At 40.7% G+C, this 20,287-nt stretch overlaps 1 protein-coding gene and 1 non-coding gene across 5 annotated transcripts in view; both read left to right on the top strand.

Annotated features, from left to right (window-relative positions):
- The window catches only part of TMEM150C (transmembrane protein 150C), a 112,793-nt gene that overhangs the window by 75,115 nt on the left and 17,391 nt on the right, over positions 1-20,287 (top strand). For all 4 annotated transcript variants that reach the window (XM_060417309.1, XM_004009947.6, XM_027971138.2 and 1 more), the window contains exons 2-5: positions 16,529-16,625; positions 17,724-17,777; positions 17,906-17,938; positions 18,404-18,471. In XM_060417309.1, the coding sequence (XP_060273292.1) occupies positions 16,546-16,625; positions 17,724-17,777; positions 17,906-17,938; positions 18,404-18,471 (235 nt within the window). In that variant the 5' untranslated portion in view covers positions 16,529-16,545. The remainder of the gene's footprint in view (positions 1-16,528; positions 16,626-17,723; positions 17,778-17,905; positions 17,939-18,403; positions 18,472-20,287) is intronic.
- Positions 10,782-10,922, top strand: LOC114115469 (U4 spliceosomal RNA). The gene has a single exon (XR_003589806.1). It is a non-coding gene; the product is annotated as a U4 spliceosomal RNA (small nuclear RNA).

The following is a 20,287-nucleotide window of genomic DNA, read 5'->3' as shown; positions in this document are numbered from 1 at the left end:
AAAGAGACTTTCTGTTATCAGGGATGCAAATCCTTCCCATTTGCATCTCATTGGCTAGGTGCAAGGGAGTCTGGAAATATAGGAAAATGAGATACCTATGATGGGCTTAGACTGGTCATGACTTAGACCCTTGGGTTGAACACATTGGTGTCCTGAGTAGAACTAGATTCTGTTAGCTAAGACAACGCCGAGAAATGACTATTGGGTTGGCATTTATATCTGCTACACATGGGGAATATTTTTAATATTATTGAAGATATAAATGGCCTCTGAGGAGGTTCTTGGCATAGAAACTCTAAGAGGATATTGTTGAATTGAAATACTGGAAGAAGAGACTTCCTTCTGGGATTATTCCGTGAATGACGTGAGGTCAGTATGTTCCATCTACTTCTGAGAAAAAGAATCATTTGGGCCACAGACATAAAAGGATCCTTATAAGTCATCTGTCAATTGAATGAAAGTGATTGACTATCTTTTTTAATATTTCTTTATTAATATTTATTTAGGCTGCACTGGGTCTTCATTGCAGCTTGCAGGATCTTCACTGTGGCATGCAGAGTCTTAGTCGCAGCTTGCAAGATCTAGTCCCCCACCCAGCTGTCAAACCCGGGCCCCCTGCATTGGGATCTTGGAATCTTACCCACTGGACCACTAGGGTAGTCCCAAAGTGATTGATTTTTGAAATCAAGAGTACATTGGGGAAAAAAAAACAATCACCATTGGTTCGATATCGAAATTATCCTATTCTTTTGGAGATGGTAATATTTCACAGATTTCCCTTTTTAACTAATATATTGTTTCTTTCCAGTGCTCAGAGAAATTATTTTGGAAATTGACCTCATAGCCTGAATAGTATTGTTTATATCTCTATGATTGGAGGAAGTCGTGTATTTTTAGAGTGACACCAGGTCACTCAAGCTATCATGCGTTCCCAGATTTAGAATATTGAAAGCAGAATTTTAACCACCAGCATATTGAGTTTGTTGTTTTGCAGATGTCTGTCTATGCTGGCTTATATCTGAGACTCTGTAAACATTTTAAAGACAAAACAAAACAAATAGTCCTTGTCATTACAATTTATAATTGTAAGTTAATTACGAAATAACACAAACCCTCCACATTTGTCTACGACACATGTGAAAAATAACTCAAGATTCCCTGAAGGTTAAAAAAAAATCGAAGATGCGCTGGGTTCATAGACCCTGTGACATTCCTGGTCATTAGTAGTGACTTGTTAATCTTTCTTGCTCCATGCCAGCTGGCCCTAAGAGCAGAATGAAAAAATTGCTTTGGCAGAGAGCTTACTTCCTGATAAATTACAAAATTAAAAAAAAAAAAAAAGATAACTGAAGACCCCGAATATCACTTGCAGTAGTATGTAGTTAAGACATTGAAAAGACATCAGATGCTAGGCACTGCTATCAGAGCTTTAGATGTATTTCAATCCTCATAAAAACCCGATGAAGTGGGTACCATTACTGTACCCACTTTACTTAGGAAAAAACTGAGACACAGGGGACTGAACAACTGAATTCACACAACCACTGTAATACGTGGCAGAGCTGGGATTCCAGGCTCTGGTAACCTGGCTCCCAAGTCCATGAATTATAGCTGCATCTCTCCACTAACCTCTGTTTTATAAAATCCTTCTAATTTATAACAAGAAAATTGTTTCCAGCTCCAGAAGATATTATCTTAACTTTTGAGACATTTCACTGTCATAAGTAGTTTCTCATTAGGTAAAATTATAAAATCCATAAATGAAGATGATCTAGTAGGCTTTACTTTTTCCCAATTTTACCACCACTTGAAAGAGCAGAAGGCTTGTCTTCAAAGGTTATCATGGTAACAGTACACTATAGTCTTTGACTTGAGTAGCTTCAGTAGATAATACTTTATGAGTCATCTGTTTGGAATTTGATGATAAAAAATATGAATATACGACCATTATCAAGACCCCCTCTTCAGATCACGTTTACATAGTTGGAGGCTTGGGTGCCAAGCTAATTTGGGCTTAAGGTAACGTTTTATTTGCTTCCCTGAGACTGTAAATGTTCAAGTGACCAGATGTTCCTTGAGCATTAAAGCTAGAAGACTTAGGACTTCCACGGAGGTCCAGTGATTAAGACTCTGCGCTGCCAATGCAGGGGGAAAGGGTTTGATTTCTGGTCAGGGAATTAAGAGGGCCTCCCAGGTGGCTCTGTGGTAAAGAATCTGCCTGCCAATTCAGGAAACTCAGGAGACGTGGATTCGATCCGTGGGTGGGGAAGATCCTCTGGAGAAGGAAATGGCAACCCACTCCAGTATTCTTGCCTGGAAAAATCCCACTGACAGAGGAGCCTGGCGGGCTGCAGTCCACTGGGGCGCAGAGTTGGACATGACTGAGCACACACACAGGGAACTAAGATCCTGTATCCTGCATGCCATGGCACAGCCAGAAGATTTTTAAAAAGCTATCAGATTTACGGAGGAATAAAAGTGGCAATGGCAGAGCCGCTGCAGGCGTTTGACAGTTCATTTTTCTCTCTGAGGAAGAGGGAGAGCTTCAGGGGACCAGGGAGCAGATTGAAGTGTTCAGCCTCTGACTCCAAGTGTTCGACAGTCCCCGCTGTGCAGTCCCTCCTACCACAGACACCACGAAAGACAGTGAAGACTGCTCAGACTCGTGTGCTAGTCGCTCAGTTCCGTCTGAATCTTTGCAACCCCTCTGACTGCAGCCCACCAGGCTCCTCTGTCCATGGGATTCTCCAGGCAAGAATACTGGAGTGGGTAGCCATCCCCTTCTCCTGGGATCTTCCTAACCCGGGGATCAAACCCAGGTCTCCCACATTGCAGGCAGATTCTTTGCTGTCTGAGCCACTAGGGAAGCCTCAGACTTGAGCAATTGCTATTTACCGAAAGAAACAAACACTCAGTAGAAATGTACAGAGGATTAGCAGTACTGGCACGCGAGGAGGATTTGACCGTCTGGATAACAGCTTTGCAAATCATTGACACCATTTGGAGGAGAATCTTCCAAAGTTAAAGTTAAGTTGCTCAGTCGTGTCCAACTCTTTGCAACCCCGTGGACTGTAGCCTACCAGGCTCCTCCATCCATGAGATTCTCCAGGCAAGAATACTGGAGTGGGTTGCCATTTCCTTCTCCAAAGTTAAAGTTAAGTCGAGGAATTGCTATTTACTGAAAGAAACAAACACCCAGTAGAAATGTACAGAGGATTAACAGTACTGGCACATGAGGAGGATTTGACCGTCTGGATAACAGCTTTGCAAATCATTTGGATAAAGGACACCATTTGGAGGAGAATCTCCCAAACCGAGTCTAAATGCCAGAACCCTTTTGAGAAGGTTTACGCAATTCTGGTTCTTTTCTTCCTTTTGTCAGAAATGTATTGGGTGACGTTGTTCCAGATATAGTTTACTATTTGGGACATGGGAGCAATTATCCTGTTTTTCCTGTGAGATATTATTGGAAGATTAATACCAATGGAGTAAATATTACATTAAATAGAAACATAATTCAGAATGCAAAGATAAAGCTATCTTAGAAGTATGGCGTAGTCCTTCCTTCTTCCCCTCTTATCTTTAAAAAGGCAAAAAAAAAAAAAAAAGTGGCCTCCTAGCTGGTAGGTACCACACTGATACAACTCAGGGAAAGAGTGGAACTTGTCCTTACTAGGAAATGTAAGTAAACTTTCTGTGATGCTTGCTTCTGTGACTGGAAGCACTGGGCCAGTTTATTTTAATGGTGTCAGGAAAGATGAGAAAAAGAGAACCACCTCTCAGGTAACACTGAGGCAGTGAAGAGAGTTGATTGAATAGACCTATTCATTTTTTTTCTTTGAAAGATATTTGCAGTCAATATCTGAACTTACCAAGTCAGAACAGCTTATAAAACCAAACCAGGAACCATCCTGGTTGTCCAATGGCGAAGACTCTGGGCTCCCAGTGCAAGGGGCCCGGGTTCCATCCCTGGTCAGGGAACTAGATCCCACGTGCCACAGCTAAAGATCCCATGTGCCGCAAGTAAGACCCGGTGCAGCCAAATAAAGAAATATTTTTTTAAAGAAATCAAACTTTCATCTCTTGGCACATCCAGGAATCCTCTTCCAGCACAGAAAGAATAGAGCACATCAGTGTTTTTTCTATTGCAGTTTCTTTTGGTCACATTATCAGCTAGGTATGGGCTAAGGAAAGACAGGTTATTTTGGACAAAATGGGGCTTACAACAGAGTCCCGTTCTTTGGGTGTGTATAACACAGGCCCTTGGGATTATAGAGTGGAGGTGACAAATAGGTTCAAGGGGTTAGATCTCATAGACAGAGTGCCTGAAGAACTCCTGACAGGCACTATAGGTAATTACCTCCTGATATGACAGGAGGTTTGTAATACTGTACAGGAGGCAGTGACCAAAACCATCCCAAAGAAAAAGAAACACAAGAAGGCAAAATAGTTGTCTGAGGAGGCTTTACAAATAGCTGAGGAAAGAAGAGAAGAGAAAGGCAAAGGAGAAAAGGAAAGATATATCCATCTGAATGCAGAGTTCCCAAAGAATAGCAAGGAAAGATAAGAAGGCCTTCCTAAATGAACAATGAACAGAAATAAAAGAAAAATATAGAATAGGAAAGACCAGATATCTCTTCAAGAAAACTGGAGTTATCAAGGGAACATTTCTTGCAAGAATGGGCATGATAAAAGACAGAAAAAGTAAGGACCTAACAGAAGCAGAAGAGATTAAGAAGTGGCAAGAATACACAGAAGAACTAAACAAGAAAGGTCTTAATGACCTGGATAACCACAATGGTGTGGTCACTCACCTAGAACCAGACATCCTAGAGTGTGAGGCCAAGTGGGCCTTAGGAAGCATTACTATAAACAAAGCTAGTGGAGGTGATGGAATTCCAACTGAGCTGTTTCAAATCCTAAAAGATGATGCTGTTAAAGTGCTGCACTCAATATGTCAGCAAATTTGGAAAACTCAGCAGTGGCCACTGCTGAGACTGGAAAAAGTCAGTTTTCATTCCAACCCCCGAAAAGGGCAATGCCAAAGAATGTTCAAACTACCAGTTGTGCTAATTTCACATGTTAGTAAGGTGATGCTCAAAGTCCTTTAAGTTAGGCTTCACAGTATGTGAACTCAGAACTTCCAGATGTGCAAGCTGGTTTCAAAGAGGCAGAGGAGCCAGAGATCAAATTGCCAACATTCACTGGCTCATGGAGAAAGCAAGGGCATTCTAGAAAAATGGCTACTTCTTCTTCACTGACTATGCTAAGGCCTTTGACTGTGTGGATTACAACAAACTGTGGAAAATTCTTAAAAGAGATGGGAATACCAGACCACCTTACCTGCTTCCTGAGAAACCTGTATGTGGGTATCTTGTGCTTAGTCACTCAGTCGTGTCTGGCTCTTTGCACCCCATGGACTATCAAGCAACAGTTAGAACTGGACATGGAGCAACTGACTGGTTCAAAATTGGGAAAGGAGTATGACAAGGCTGTATATTGTCACCCTGCTTATTTACCTTCTGTGCAAAATACATCATGTGAAATCCTGGGCTGGATGAGTCACAAACTGGAATCAGGATTATTGGGAGAAATATCAACAATCTCAGATATGCAGGTAGTACCACTCTAACGGCAGAAAGTGAAGAGGAACTAAAGAACCTCTTGATCAGAGTGAAAGAGGCATGAGAAAAGGCTGGCTTGAAACTCAACATTAAAAAAACTAAGATCATGGCATCTGGTCCCATCATTTCATGGCAAATAGAAGGAGAAAAAGTGGAAAAAGTGACAAATTTTCTTTCCTTGCGCTCCAAAATCACTGCAGCCAGTGACTGCAGCCATGAAATTTAAAGATGCTTGCTCCTTGTAAGGAAAGCTGTGACAAACCAAGACAGTGAATTAAAAAGCAGAGGCGTCACTTTGCTGACAAAGGTCCATGTAGTCAAGGATGTGAGGACTGGACCGTAAGGCAATACTGAGCATCAAGGAAGGATTGATGCTTTCAAATTGTGGTGCTGGAGAAGATTCTTTAGGGTTCCTTGGACTGCAAGGAGATCAAACCTATCAATCCTAAAAGAAAACAGTCCTGAATATTTATTGGAAGGACTGATGCTGAGGCCGAAACTCCAGTACTTTGGCCACCTGATGCGAAGAGCCAACTCATTGGAAAAGATCCTGATGCTGGGAAAGATTGAAGGGGCCAGCAGAGGGTGAGATGGTTAGATAGAATCACCAACTCAATGGGCATGAGTTTGAGCAAACTCCAGGAGATGGTGGAGGACAGAGGAGCCTGGTCTGCTACAGTCCATGGGGTCACAAAGAATCAGACAGGACTTAGTGACTGAACAACAACATAGTTGTTCAGTTACCAGGTTCAGTTACCACAGTTGTTCTCTAACCAGGGAAAGAGAAAGAAGGAAAAGGATCAACATATGTGAGATGGGGTATTGGTAGATTAACAAAACCAGAAAGTGTTAGTTGCTCAGTTGCATCCTACTCTTTGCAATCCCATGAACTGTAGTAGCCAGGTTCCTCTGTCCATGGAATTCTCCAGGCAAGAATACCAGAGTGGGTAGCCATTTCCTTCTCCAGGGGATCTTCCCCACCCAGCAATTGAACTCAAATCTCCAGCATTGCAGGCAGATTCTTTACCATCTGAGTCACCACAAAACTGAAGCTGGTCCTAAAAGCTTTTTACTTTGATCTTCTGGCCTCCATGTTAACTCAAAAGTGGGTAGGGAGGTGGAGGAAGTAAGGGAGCTTCTGCTATTTACACACATACACCTTATCGTTGTCCTTAAGCTCATACTCGTCAATTGCCAAAGAACCTAGTGACGTTAGGATATATTATGGATGAGTAGATGTTCTTCATTGTAAGAATCTTCTTTACGACGTATTACTAGGTCAGAAGACTGATTTAGCTCATCACCTATTTCCTGACTCCTATCAAAGTGATTTTGGCAGTCTAATCCAATTGAATATGATAGTAAAGATCCATAGTTTTAAAGACATAACCAGATCACAGATTTCAATCTAAAACTATACATCTTTCAGAAAAAACTTCAGAAGGAGATCTTCTATATTAAGCACTAAACAGAGAGTTCTTAGGCTTGACATTGGAATGATTATCCACGCAAGGAAAACTTGGTAAGTTAGAATTTATCAAAATTGAGAAAGACTTTCTTTTAAATACATGGTCCTGGATATTTACATGCAAAAAAAGGATGAAGTTATCTTGTACCACATACAGAAATTAAATCAAGATATAGCAAAGATTTGAATAGGCAGAGATAAAACCATAAAACTTTTAGAATAAAGCATAAGGAGAAGGTCTCATGACACTGGATTTGACAGTGGTTTCTTGGATGGAACACCAAAACCACAGGCAACAATAATAACAAAATAGATAAACTGGACTTCATGGAAATTTAAAACTTCTGTGCATCAAAGGTCACTATCAATAAAGTAAAAAGGCAACTCACATAATGGGAGAAAATTTTGTAAGTCATATATCTGATAAGGGATTAATATTTATATATATAAAGAACTCCTACAACTCAACAATTAAAAAAAAATTAAATGTGCAGAAGACATGAATAGACTTTTCCCCAAAGAAGAAATATAAATGGCCAGTAAGCAAATGAAAAGATGCTCAACATCACTAATCATTCAGTTCAGTTCAGTTCAGTTGCTCAGTCGTGTCTGACTCTTTGCGACCCTATGAATTGCAGCACGCCAGGCCTCCCTGTCCATCACCAACTCCCTCAGTAAAACTCACATCCATCGAGTCAGTGATGCCATCCAGCCATCTCATCCTCTGTCATTCCTTTCTCCTCCTGCTCCCAATCCCTCCCAGCATCAGGGTCTTTTCCAGTGACTCAACTCTTCGCATGAGGTGCCAAAGTATTGGAGTTTCTGCCTTAGCATCAGTCCTTCCAATGAATACCCAGGACTCGTCTCCTTTAGGATGGACTGGTTGGATCTCCTTGCAGTCCAAGGGACTCTCAAGAGTCTTCTCCAACACCACAGTTCAAAAGTATCAATTCTTCGGCACTCAGCTTTCTTCACAGTCCAACTCTCACATCCATACATGACTACTGGAAAAACCATAGCCTTGACTAAACGGATCTTTGTTGGCAAAGTAATATCTCTGCTTTTGAATATGCTGTCTAGGTTGGTCATAATTTTCCTTCCAAGGAGTAAGCGTCTTTTAATTTCATGGCTGCAGTCACCATCTGCAGTGATTTTGGAGCCCCCAAAATTAAAGTCTGACACTGTTTCCACTGTTTCCCCATCTATTTGCCATGAAGTGATGGGACCAGATGCCGTGATCTTCGTTTTCTGAATGTTGAGCTTTAAGCCAACTTTTTCACTCTCCTCTTTCACTTTCATCAGGAGGCTTTTGAGTTCCTCTTCACTTTCTGCCATAAGGGTGGTGTCATCTGCATATCTGAGGTTATTGATATTTCTCCCGGCAGTCTTGATTCCAGCTTATGCTTCTTCCAGCCCAGCATTTCTCATTGTGTACTCTGCATATACGTTAAATAAGCAGGGTGACAATATACAGCCTTGATGTACTCCTTTTCCTATTTGGAACCAGTCTGTTGTTCCATGTCCGGTTCTAACTGTTGCTTCCTGACCTGCGTATAGGTTTCTCAAGAGACAGGTCAGGTGGTCTGGTATCCCCATCTCTTTCAGAATTTTCCACAGTTTATTGTGATCCACACAGTCAAAGTCTGTGGCATAGTCAATAAAGCAGAAATAGATGTTTTTCTGGAACTCTCTTGTTTTTTCAGTGATCCAGCGGATATTGGCAATTTGATCTCTGGTTCCTCTGCCTTTTCTAAAACCAGCTTGAACATCAGGAAGTTCATGGTTCATATATTGCTGAAGCCTGGCTTGGAGAATTTTGCGCACTACTTTACTAGCGTGAGATGAGTGCAATTTGCGATAGTTTGAGCATTCTTTGGCATTGCCTTTCTTTGGGATTGGAATGAAAACTGATCATTAGGGAGATGCAAATCAAACCCACAGTTAGATACCACTTCACACCCATTTGGAGAAGGAAACGGCAACCCACTCCAGTATTCTGGCCTGGAGATTCCATAAACTGTGTAGTCCATGGGGTCGCAAAGAGTCGGACATGACTGAGCAACATTCACTTCACTTCACACCCGTTAGGTTGGCTACTATCAAGAAACCAGAAAATAGCCAGAGTTGGTGAGGATATGGAGAAATTGGAACTCTTGTGTATCACTGGTGTGGGTGTAAAATGGTGTGGCCGTCATGAGGGGTCCTCAAAAAATTAAACATAGAATTACCATGTGACCAATTTCATTCCTAGGTATATACCCCAAAGAACTGAAAACAGGGACGTGAGTTTGTTTAGATGTAATATATAGCAGCATCACTCACAGCAGCCAAAAAGTGGAAGCAACCCACGTGTCCATTGATAGATGAATGGGCAAGCGAAACAGGTGTGTGTATATACATCCAATGGTGTGTTATTCAGCCTTAAAGAGAAATGAAGCTCTGATACGCACCACATCAGGGATGAACGTTAAGGACTTTATACTAAATGAAGTAAGCCAGACACAAAAGGATGAATATTGTATGATTTCACTCACATGAGGTAGCTAGACTAGTAAAAATCATAGAAAGTACAATGGTGGGCAACAGGGGCTGGGGCAGGAGGAAAGAGGGTTATTGTTTAATAGGTATATAGTTGCAGTTTGGGAAGATGAAAAAATTGTGGAGATGAGTAGTGGTGATGGTTACATAACAATATGAAGGTACTTAAAAAGTTCTGGAGATGAATAGTGGTGATGGTTACATAATGATATGAAGGTACTTGATGCCATTGAATCGTACACTTACAATGATTAAAATAGTAAAAAAAAATTAGTGTTATGTATATTTTACCATACATACATAAAAAAACTTAAAATAATTCTTTAATAAGAGACTTTGTTTAAGAGAACAGAGATGCTACAGGCTTGAAGATTTCCAAACCATGTATCCTCCCAAAAAAGATTAGTATCTAGAATATATGAAGATATCTCAAACTGTTTTTTTTTTCTCTCAACTGTTAAAAAAAAAAGAAATCCAAATTGAAAATGGGTAAAAAGAATAGACATTTCACTGAAGAGGGCATACAGATGGCAAACAAGCACAGGGAAAGATATTCAACATCACTAGCACCAGGGAAATGCAAATTAAAACTACATGAATTATCAAATATATAACTATCAGAATGGCTAACATAACAAATAGTGACAGCACTGGCTAACACCAATTATTTAATGATAACACCAGATAGTGATATCACCAGTACTGATGATGATAGGAAGACCTTGGATCAATCATACATTGTTGGTAAGAATATAATATGGTACAGCTGCTCTGGAAACAGTTTGACTAAGTCCTTAAAAACTAAACATGTAGGACTTCCCTGGTAATACAGTGAATAAGAATCCAGCTGCCAATGCAGGGGACATAGGTTCGATCCCTGGTCCGGGAAGATCCCATTTGCTGCAGAGCAACTAAGCCCGTGCACCACAGCTACTGAGCTTGTGCTCTGGAGCCTCTGTTCTGCAACTACTGAAGCCCGTGTGCCTAGATCCTGTGCTCTGAAACAAGAGAAGCCACCACACCACAACTAGAGAGTAGCCCTCATTCGCTAAAACTAGACAAAAGTCTGAGCATAGCCACAAAAACCCAGCACAACCAAAAATAAAATTAAGATAAATATATTATTTTTAAGAAAGAACTAAATGCTTGTTAGCTTTGTACAGTGGCAGTTTTGTAGGCAATGAGGTTTATCCAAAGTGTGATTATTGCTAATTGAAAGCTCTTCCCAATACCCCACTGTGATGACTTGAAATATAGTCTGCAGTGGCAATTTCTGACACTCTCTATGGAGACCGAGTTAAAAAAAAAAAAAAAGGCTAGATATGTATTATCAAATGACCCAGCAATTGCAATCTTGGGTGTTTATTCCAGACAAATAAAAACTTATGTTCACACAAACACCTGTAGACTAATGTTCATAGCTTCTTGATTTGCAATGGCCAAAAACTTGAAATAAACCAGGTATCTTGTAGGGGTGAATAAACACACTTAGTCCATCCATACCAGGGAATACTATCCAATAATAAAAGGTACCAAACTACTGATCAACACAAACCTTAGATGGTCTCCAGGGAATTATGCTGAGTTAAAAAACAAACAAACAAACAAAAAAAAACTCAGTCCTAAAGGCTCCATTCCGCATGATCCCATTTGTATAATTTTCTTGAAATGATAAAATTATAGAATTGGAGAACAGATTATTGAGTGCCAGAGATCACTAAGAAGGATGTGGAGGAGAGAAGTGGGTGTGGCTATAAAAGGGTGGCACTAGGGGTCTTTGAGGTGATGAAACTGCCTGCCCCGTGCCTCGACTATAGTGGTAGCCATATGAATCTACGCATGTGAAACTGCATAGACTAAAGACACAGAGTAAAAAAGCTGGCTTGAAACTCAACATTCAAAAAATTAAGATCATGGCATCTGGTCCTATCACTTCATGGCAAATAGATTGGGAAAAAGTGGAAACGGTGACAGACTTTATTTTGGGGGGTTCCAAAATCACTGCAGATGGTGACTGCAGCCATGAAATTAAAAGACACTTGCTCCTTGGAAGAAAAGCTATGCCAAACCTTGGCAGTATGTTAAAAACAAAGATATCACTTTACTAACAAAGGTCCATCTAGTCAAAGCTATAGTTTTTCCAGTAGTTATGTATGGATGTGAGAGTTGGACCATAAAGAAGGCTGAGTGCCGAAGAACTGATGCTTTCGAACTGTGGTCCTGGAGAAGACTTGAGCATCCCTTGGACAGAAAAGAGATCAAACTAGTCAATCTTAAAGGAAATCAACCCTGAATATTCATTGGAAGGACTGATGCTGTAGCTGAAGCTCCAATACTTTGGCTACCTGATGTGAAGAGCCAACTCACTGGAAAAGACCCTGATGCTGGGAAGGAATGAAGGCAGGGGGAGAATGGGATGACAAAAGATGAGATGATTGGATGGCATCACCGACTCAGTGGACAAGAGTTTGGGCAAACTCTGGGAGATGGTGAAGGACAGGGAAGCCTGGCGTGCTGCAGTCTATGGCGTCACAAAGATTCAGACACAACTGAGTGACTGAACAGCAACAAAATACACATACACAGAAAGGAGAGCATGTAAAGCTCATGGAATCTGAATAAAGTGAAGCATTGTATCAGTGTCAGTATCTTGGTGTTGATATTGTACTGTGGTTATACAGGACGGGGATAAAGAGTGAAGGATATACAGGATCACTCTATTCTTTCTTACAACTGCCCATGGACTTGGAATTTTCTAAAACAGACAAAAAAATAACCAAAGTAAACATTATGAAGAAGCACAAAGTAGATCCATTAGAAGCAAGTAAAACAATTATCCATAAACTTATTCTTATCACCTCCCAAGGCATCTCTTTGGTTAAAAAAGGGAAATTTTCATTTCTTGTTAGACAAAGGATACAGTCTGGTTTTTTCCTAATTTGAACATAAGGTTTTCTTGTGAGAATTAAGCTAGTAAAGTTCAGGAGAGTAGCCATTAGCCACCTTAACTGCTTCCAAAACAAAATAAGAAAAGCAATGCATAACTAAAGATAGCCAAAGAGTAAACACTTAGAAAGGTGGGCCTTCAATATATATGCAAGGAAAAGGTGTTAACTAACTTTTGAAAAGTCCTCTGAAGAAAGAAACTATTACTACCAGGAAGGGTGTCTGTATTGTTCTAGAAAAGCATGAGCCCAGAGCGGAAAGCATTAACCCGTCCTCACCCCAGCCCTGGAGGGAGAGTACTTTGTCCTTATAGGAGTATTGGCCTGCTTGGCAGGTAGAGTTGACAGAGATGCCACTAACAGAACATGCATTATGTATGAGGTGCTTTACCTGCCTTGTCATTAATCCTCCGAACAACCCTACAAAATAGTTATCTCCATAATGAAACTAAGGCTTAAGAGATGAGATAACTTAGGACTTCCCTGATGGTCCAGTGGTTAAAACATCACTTTCCAATGCAGTGGGCACGAGTTCGATCCCTGGTTGGGAAAAACCAAGGTCCTGCGTGCCTCGGAGTATGACCAAAATTTTAAAAAGAGAGAGTCATGTATACTATCATGTAAGAAACAAATCGCCAGTCTGTGTTCGATACAGGATACAGGATGCTTGGGGCTGGTGCACGGGGATGATCCAGAGAGATGATATGGGGTGGGAGGTGGGAGGGGAGTTCAGGATTGGGAACTCATGTACACCCGTGGCTGATTCATGTCAATGTATGGCAAAACCAATACAGTATTGTAAAACAAAATAAAGTAAAAAATAAATAAATAATAAAAAATAAATAAAATTTAAAAAAAATAAAAAGAGAGAGTCGGAAAAACTTGCTAGAGATCACACAGCTACAAGATGCCAGGCCTGGGCTTCGCTCCCCTGCCTGCCATGCCATCTCCTGCCCACCACACTGCAGTGAGCGCGCGAAGCTGCCGTGCTTGATGCCATGGTCCTGGAATCGTCTAGTTAACTCTCCTCTCTCTTCTCGCTTGCAAGTTTTGCTTTCTCATATAGATGTTCTTAAAAGGGGATCCAGTGCGAGTGTTTGTCCTTTTGGCAGTTGAGTTTCTCACTGTACATGAATCGGTTGACATTGTGATTTTGTCACCAGTCCATTTTAACAATGGTTAATAGGCATGCGTTCTTCTATGGCTGATAATTCTGGGTATACTGGAGAATTCTGTTACTGTAAAAATACAAGATACTGAACTTGGGTTAACTTCCAAGGTATTCCACCACCCTGTGGGGTGTCAGAATTCAGTCTTCAAGATGGAGATATGGTATTACTGATTTAAGTAACTGTCCCAGGCTTACAGCATCAGTTATTGGCAAAGCTAAGGTTGAGAAATAGGTCTCCTACCCATTACTCTGGTATAACCATTTCAGCTCTACTTATCCTGATGGAGCACCCTATTTCAGGGGCAGATCCAGAAAAATTGGTTTACATGCTCAGTTAACGTCCTTATTTTCTGTACTCCCTCTGCATTTTGAGTACTGGTGGAGTTATTTTTGTTAGCATTATTTGTAGCTTTATAATGAGCCCACAATATTCTGTACATAAATTAATGAATGGATACTGAAAACTATTGTGAATGCTTAAAACGTTCATCATTTTTCATATTATATTAACTGGATAGCTATGCACCACTGGCTCATAGAACAGCTTTTATATATTACACAGACTACTGCCTATAAATAGCTGTATTCATTAGCGTATTTCCACCACCTGTTATAGTACCTGTCACAAGTAGGTTGTCAACAGTTATGAACGGGTTTGGATTGGATTCGATTGAATTAAATTGATTGAAAGTGGCTCTAATGTGTTTCAACTTCTAGATTCTGTAATTTATTTAACACCCCTACTCAGACAGATGTTTAGACCACAGCACGATTGTTCACTGACACAGTGTTAGGCCAGTCGTCTGTGCCTTAGTGTGAAAGACGTACCTAATCAGGTAGGTCAGTTCTGAGAACTAGGATCTTCCTGAGTCCTCGCAGGTTAGCAGCCTGGAAGGGATGTCTGTCTTCTGTCTCTCGGAAGAGCCAGGGAATCTCAGCACATGAAAGCAGGTATCATGAAGGTATCAGAAATGTGGCAGCACTGGTTCAACCCCAGTAAGTAACTTTTTGTGGTTAATTATAAAACCCAAAATATTAATAATGAGCAGTGATATTTCCTTGTGAAAGTGTTAGTTGCTCAGTCGTGTCCGACCCTTTGCAACCCCGTGGACTGTAGCCAGCCAGGCTCCTCTGTCCTTGGGAATTCCTAGGCAAGAATATTAGAGTGGGTAGCCATTACCTTCTCCAGGGGATCTTCCCATCCCAGGGATTGAACCTGGGTCTCCCACATTGCAGGCAGATTCCTTACTGTCTGAGCCATCCGCTCTTACTCCTGGGCCATGAGACTTTTAGTTGTCATCATGTCTTCTATACAGTGTTGCTAAAGCAGGCAAGATGATGGTGGTGGAAATTTCCATTACCTTCTACCAGTTCAAACAAGAGACCTGCATTCAGAGCTTTTAGCTCCCTGTGAACATCCCTCTTTGCCAAACAAAAATAATAGCCACTGTTAGAGGTGCATTTAATCACACTATCCTGTTTGTCAGGTCACCTGTGGAGGTCATTTTAGTTTCTTGGAACAAGCTTTCTTTTTTGCCTTAAGGATTGTTGGCATCCAGTGTCTCAAATCAATTTTGTCTGATAGATTTGGGCAAAGAAGGAAACTGATAATTAGTTACTTCTTTCTGTTCTATACCAATAACTTTTCACAGATATATCTGAAGCTTCTGGTTTTCATTTCATTTTTGTGGAGAATGTTTTGTTCACATATTTTTCCTTTAAAATACAATATCCAAAATGCCTGACATCTGTATTTTTGTTGTTGTTGTGTTGGTTGAAGCAAATTTAAAGTTATCCACAACACATTGTTTTCTAGAGCATTCATCTTCAAAGTCTTCTAAGATGGTTGCTCAATAACATGTCATGAGGAAAGTCCAGATTTGCAAAGCATTTGTCATTTCTTTCTGTGCAGGTGATTTGTTTAGTAGCCATTTCTCACACTCTTGTCTGCCAAGTTGTAGACATGTGGATGCCAGGTCCATAGCTCTATAAATCCATAAATGTTAATAATAGTGCTAGGACTTACTGGTGGTCCGGTGGTTGAGACTCTGCACTTCTGATGCAGAGGGCATGGGTTTGATCCCTGGTCGGGGAACTAAGATCCCACATGCCATGCAGCCAATAAATAAATAAAAAGATGATGAATGTAGATAGTTTCAAAATGTCATATTATTAGAAAACTATGTTAGGGACTTCCCTGGTCATCCAGTGGCTAAGACCCCACACTCTCCGTGCAGAGGGTCAGGGTTCAATCCCTGCTCAGGGAACTCAACCCCACCTTCCGCAGCTAAGTGTTTGCATAACTCAACTCAAGATTCCACATGCTGCAAGGAAGATCAAAGATCATACATGCCACAACTAAGATCTAGCACAGACAAATAAATCCATAAACATTTTTAAAAAGAAAACTATATTAAGTAATATTAACAGCACTAAAAGTAGGTTGTATGCCTTTGGTATCTGGATTTTCTCCTGAAAGTCCTAATCCAAACTCTTTGGTCCTTTCTTGAATACACTGATGCTTGTATAAGGATGCACATCTTTAGGAGAAAGTTTCCATCAATTCTCAACTAAAATTCTGGAATATTTAAGGTAATGATAGAAAACATGTTACTTGCTCAAGGGATTTCCTCCTGTGTAGTTGACAGTAATGATACTCATGTGAATCTTTGTTTCATAAAATATGCTTTTGTTTTCTTCATTAAAGTAAGCTTCCTTTCTATCTTGAAAGAGTGAGATCAAGTTTTACCTTAGTTATTAACACTTGTTTGTTTTATTTCAGGGGTACAGGCCTCAGGCATGGATGGGAAGAAATGCAGTGTATGGATGTTTTTACCTCTTGTTTTTACCTTGTTTACATCTGCTGGATTGTGGATAGTGTGAGTATTCTCTTATTTAAGGACTCAGGTGTAATGTAGATTAAAAAAGTAAAGTCTTGACAGTACAGCCCCCGTTTTTTGTGTCTGCAGGCTCCACACCCTCAGAGTCAACCAACTCCTAATCAAAAATATTCAGGAAAAAAAAAAATTCCAGAAAGTTGCAAAAAGCAAAACTTGAATTTGCTGCTCACTGGCAACTACTTATATGGCATTTTACTTTATTTTTACAACTATTGTATTAAGTGTCATCAATAACTTAGAAATGAAAGTATACAAGAGGATGTGCAGAGAGTACGGGTGACCCTTGACCAACAGTAGTTTGAACTGTGAGGGTCCACTTATACGTGGATTTTTTTTTCAATAAATACTACAGTACTATGTGGTCCATGGTTGGTTGAGTTCGAGGATGTGGAGGTGACTGTGTGAGAATCCACAGATTCTGGTATCCACTGCTCATCCTGGAACCAGTCCCCGGCAAATGCAGATGGACGACTGTCTATGTCATATTCTCATGAATGTATCTGTAAACACTTTAAAATAATGTTTGCTAACTCAGCCTTCCTGAAGTCCCCGTTTCCCTTTCTTTATTCTATCACCCAAAGTAAATAATAAGTATGAGTAATAAATTATGCAGAGCATATATTGAATACTGGTGATATGGACTCATTATTTGCAAGATTTGCTAATTTGATGCTAACCTGCTACAGATTCGGGCTTCCCAGCTGATGCAGTGGTAAAAAATCTGCCTGCCCATGCAGAAGACTCAAGAAATGAGGGTTCAGTCCCAGGTCGAGGAGATTCCCTGGAGAAGGAAATGGCAACCCTCTCCAGTATTCTTGCCTGGAAAATTTCATGGACAGAGGAGCCTGGCGGACTACAGTCCATGGAGTCACAAAGAGTCGGACTCAGCTGAGCACACACACATACGTATACTCAAACATTTGCTTGTTTAACAGTCATTGAGTATAAGGACGTCCTTATACTCAATGACTGTTAAACAAGCAAATATGATTTAATGTGGTTAGTCCAGTAATATTGGGAATCAGATAATTCTTTTTTTTAATTTGTTTTATAAAGTTTATTGTTTTTTCTTCCTAGATACTTCATAGCTGTGGAAGATGACAAAATTTTCCCATTAAATTCAGCTGAAAGGTAAAGTTCATCTCTGGGTAACTCTTTGTTCATCAGTAGATTTAGCAAACCTTTGCCACTGGTAAAGTTAAACTATGCAAAAGTAACTGTGTGTTAACCTGAGCTTCTGGGTTTTTTCTGTCATCCAGGAAACCTGGTGTGAAGCATGCACCATATATAAGGTAACTTGATAATTCTCTTCTGATCTGCTGTATCTTAGGCAATGTTGGCAGAATGTATTAGTTCTGACTGTTAGGATAAAGTAGCCTAGACTGGGTGGCTTATAAACATCAGAAACTTAGTTCTCACATCTCTGCAGGCTGGAAGTCTAAGATCAGGGTGCCAGCATGGTCAAGGGTCTGACGAGAACCCTCTGCCGGATTTCAGACTCTGTCTTCTCATTGTGTCCACACACGGCAGAAAGAGGACTAGAAAGCTCTCTGGGACTCTTTTAGAAGGGCGCTAATCCCATTCACTGGGGCTCTACTTTCATCACTTAATCACCTCCTAAAGGCCCCACCTCCTAATACCATCACGTGGGAGGTTAGGATTTCAACATACGAATTTTGAGGGGACATAGACATTCAGTCCCTTCCAAAGTCATAGATTATACCATAGAAATAATAAAACACTTCATATTTTTCAAGCATTGCAGGTGCTGAACCTCCTGCAAGCTGTGTGTTTAGTCAAGTTGTCAACATGGCAGCATTCCTAGGTAAGAAGAGCATGAAGAATGCTTTACGTGCTTTGGGATATTTCTTTTTTATTTTAAAGTCTCCAAAAACTCATATCAAAAGTATGGTGGGCTTAGTTGATAATTTAGTGTCATATCATGTCAGTATGCTAAAGTGGGCTTTTTTTTGTTTTGAGGGTCATTTTTTTTCATAAATCCCTTTACATTCACCTGCTTACCTTCCATTTTCTTTTCCCTTTACCATCTTCAATCATTACAGCAAATTCTTGACTTTATTTCTCTTGCTGCATGAAATAATATATTTCATGTGCCATAAAATCCTGCATGAGACTATAATATTGTACAATATGTTTTCTTTAAAAAGAATGCTTTATGTAGTCTTTCACTGGCAAGCATGAAAAATGCATAGGGTCTGAGATAAATATTGATGTGTATAGACATCATCTTTCAGTCTAAAGATTGGCATTATCATTAGGATTATGCCCTCCCCTGTTCCTATACACATATCAAGCTGGCAAATGGGAACACAGGTTTATAAAAAACAGACAGAAACCTTTTGTACTCATGTCCGGCCCTAATTCCCTTTTCCTTCAGGGACTAAAGTTCTCATTTAATATCCTGTCCTCTTTGTTCTGTGAGTGCTTCTCTCCGGGGGCTGTGGGAACCAGCCATACTCTCTGTCTTCCTCCAAATCAGCCTTGTTGTTCAGTCGCTCAGCTGTGTCCGACTCTTTGCGACCCCATGGACTGCAGCACACCAGGCTTCCCTGTCCTTCACCATCTCCCAGAGTTTGTTCAAACTCATGTCCATCGAGTCGGTGATGCCATCACCGACTGCATCAGGGTCTTTTCCAAGGAGTTGGCTCTTCGCCTCAGGCAGCCAAAGTATTGGAGCTTCAGCTTCAGCATTAGTCCTTCCAATGAATATTCAGTGTTGATTTCCTTTAAGATTGACTGGTTTAATCTCCTTGCAGTCCAAGGGACTCTCAGGAGTCTTCTCCAGCACCACAGTTCAAATTGCGGAGCTCATTTCATCCAGGCCAAGGACTCCTCTGTGTCTTTCAACAGGCTGGGACTTCCCTGGTGGTCCAGTGGCTAAAGACTCCATGCTTTCTATGCAGAGGGCATGGGTTTGATCCTGGGTCTGAAAGTTAAGATCCCACATGCCGTGCAGTGCGCCCAAAAAAAAGAAAGAAAGGTCAACCAATTATCACCATTGGCATTTTGTTGGGTCCAGTCAGTGATAGCTAAATCCTTCAACAGCAGTTTTCTGGACATGGTCCTTTTGGATACTGAAACTTCCACTCCAAGTGAGAGCTAATGATGATGTTATTACTGAGGGAGTGTTTGACCTTTGTAGCACCTGTCCCCCAAAGAGGTGGCCTGTTAGTTCATTGATTTATAACTTTCCTACCCCCAAAATTTTCTACTGGCTCTTACATGTTTCTTTTAAATTTTTGCTATAGGAAAAGGGAAGACCTATAAAATTCCCTGGAAAATCAAGAGAGATGGTTGGTCCAACCTGCACCACAAGCAGAATCTCAGTTGGTTCAGAAGGCAGAGAAACATGGGGAATGTTCCCTTGAGCCCCCAGGGGAAACACTAGCCAGCCTGGTTTTGTCCTCACTGCCTTCAGTCTCCATGTTAGTCATTCAGTTGTGTCCAGTTCTTTGAGACCCCATGGACTGTAACCAGCCAGGCTCTTCTGTCCATGGTTTTTTCCAGGCAAGAATACTAGAGTGGGTTGCCATTCCCTTCTCCAAGGGATCTTTGCGACCCAAGGATCGAACCCGTGTCTCCTGCACAGGAACTCAGTACTCACTCTTTTTTCCTATTCT

Source organism: Ovis aries, chromosome 6 (genome assembly GCF_016772045.2).
Source record: "Ovis aries strain OAR_USU_Benz2616 breed Rambouillet chromosome 6, ARS-UI_Ramb_v3.0, whole genome shotgun sequence".
Taxonomy (NCBI): domain Eukaryota; kingdom Metazoa; phylum Chordata; class Mammalia; order Artiodactyla; family Bovidae; genus Ovis; species Ovis aries.
The sequence above is the reverse complement of the archived record's forward strand: the minus strand, read 5'-3'. Positions and strand labels throughout refer to the sequence as shown.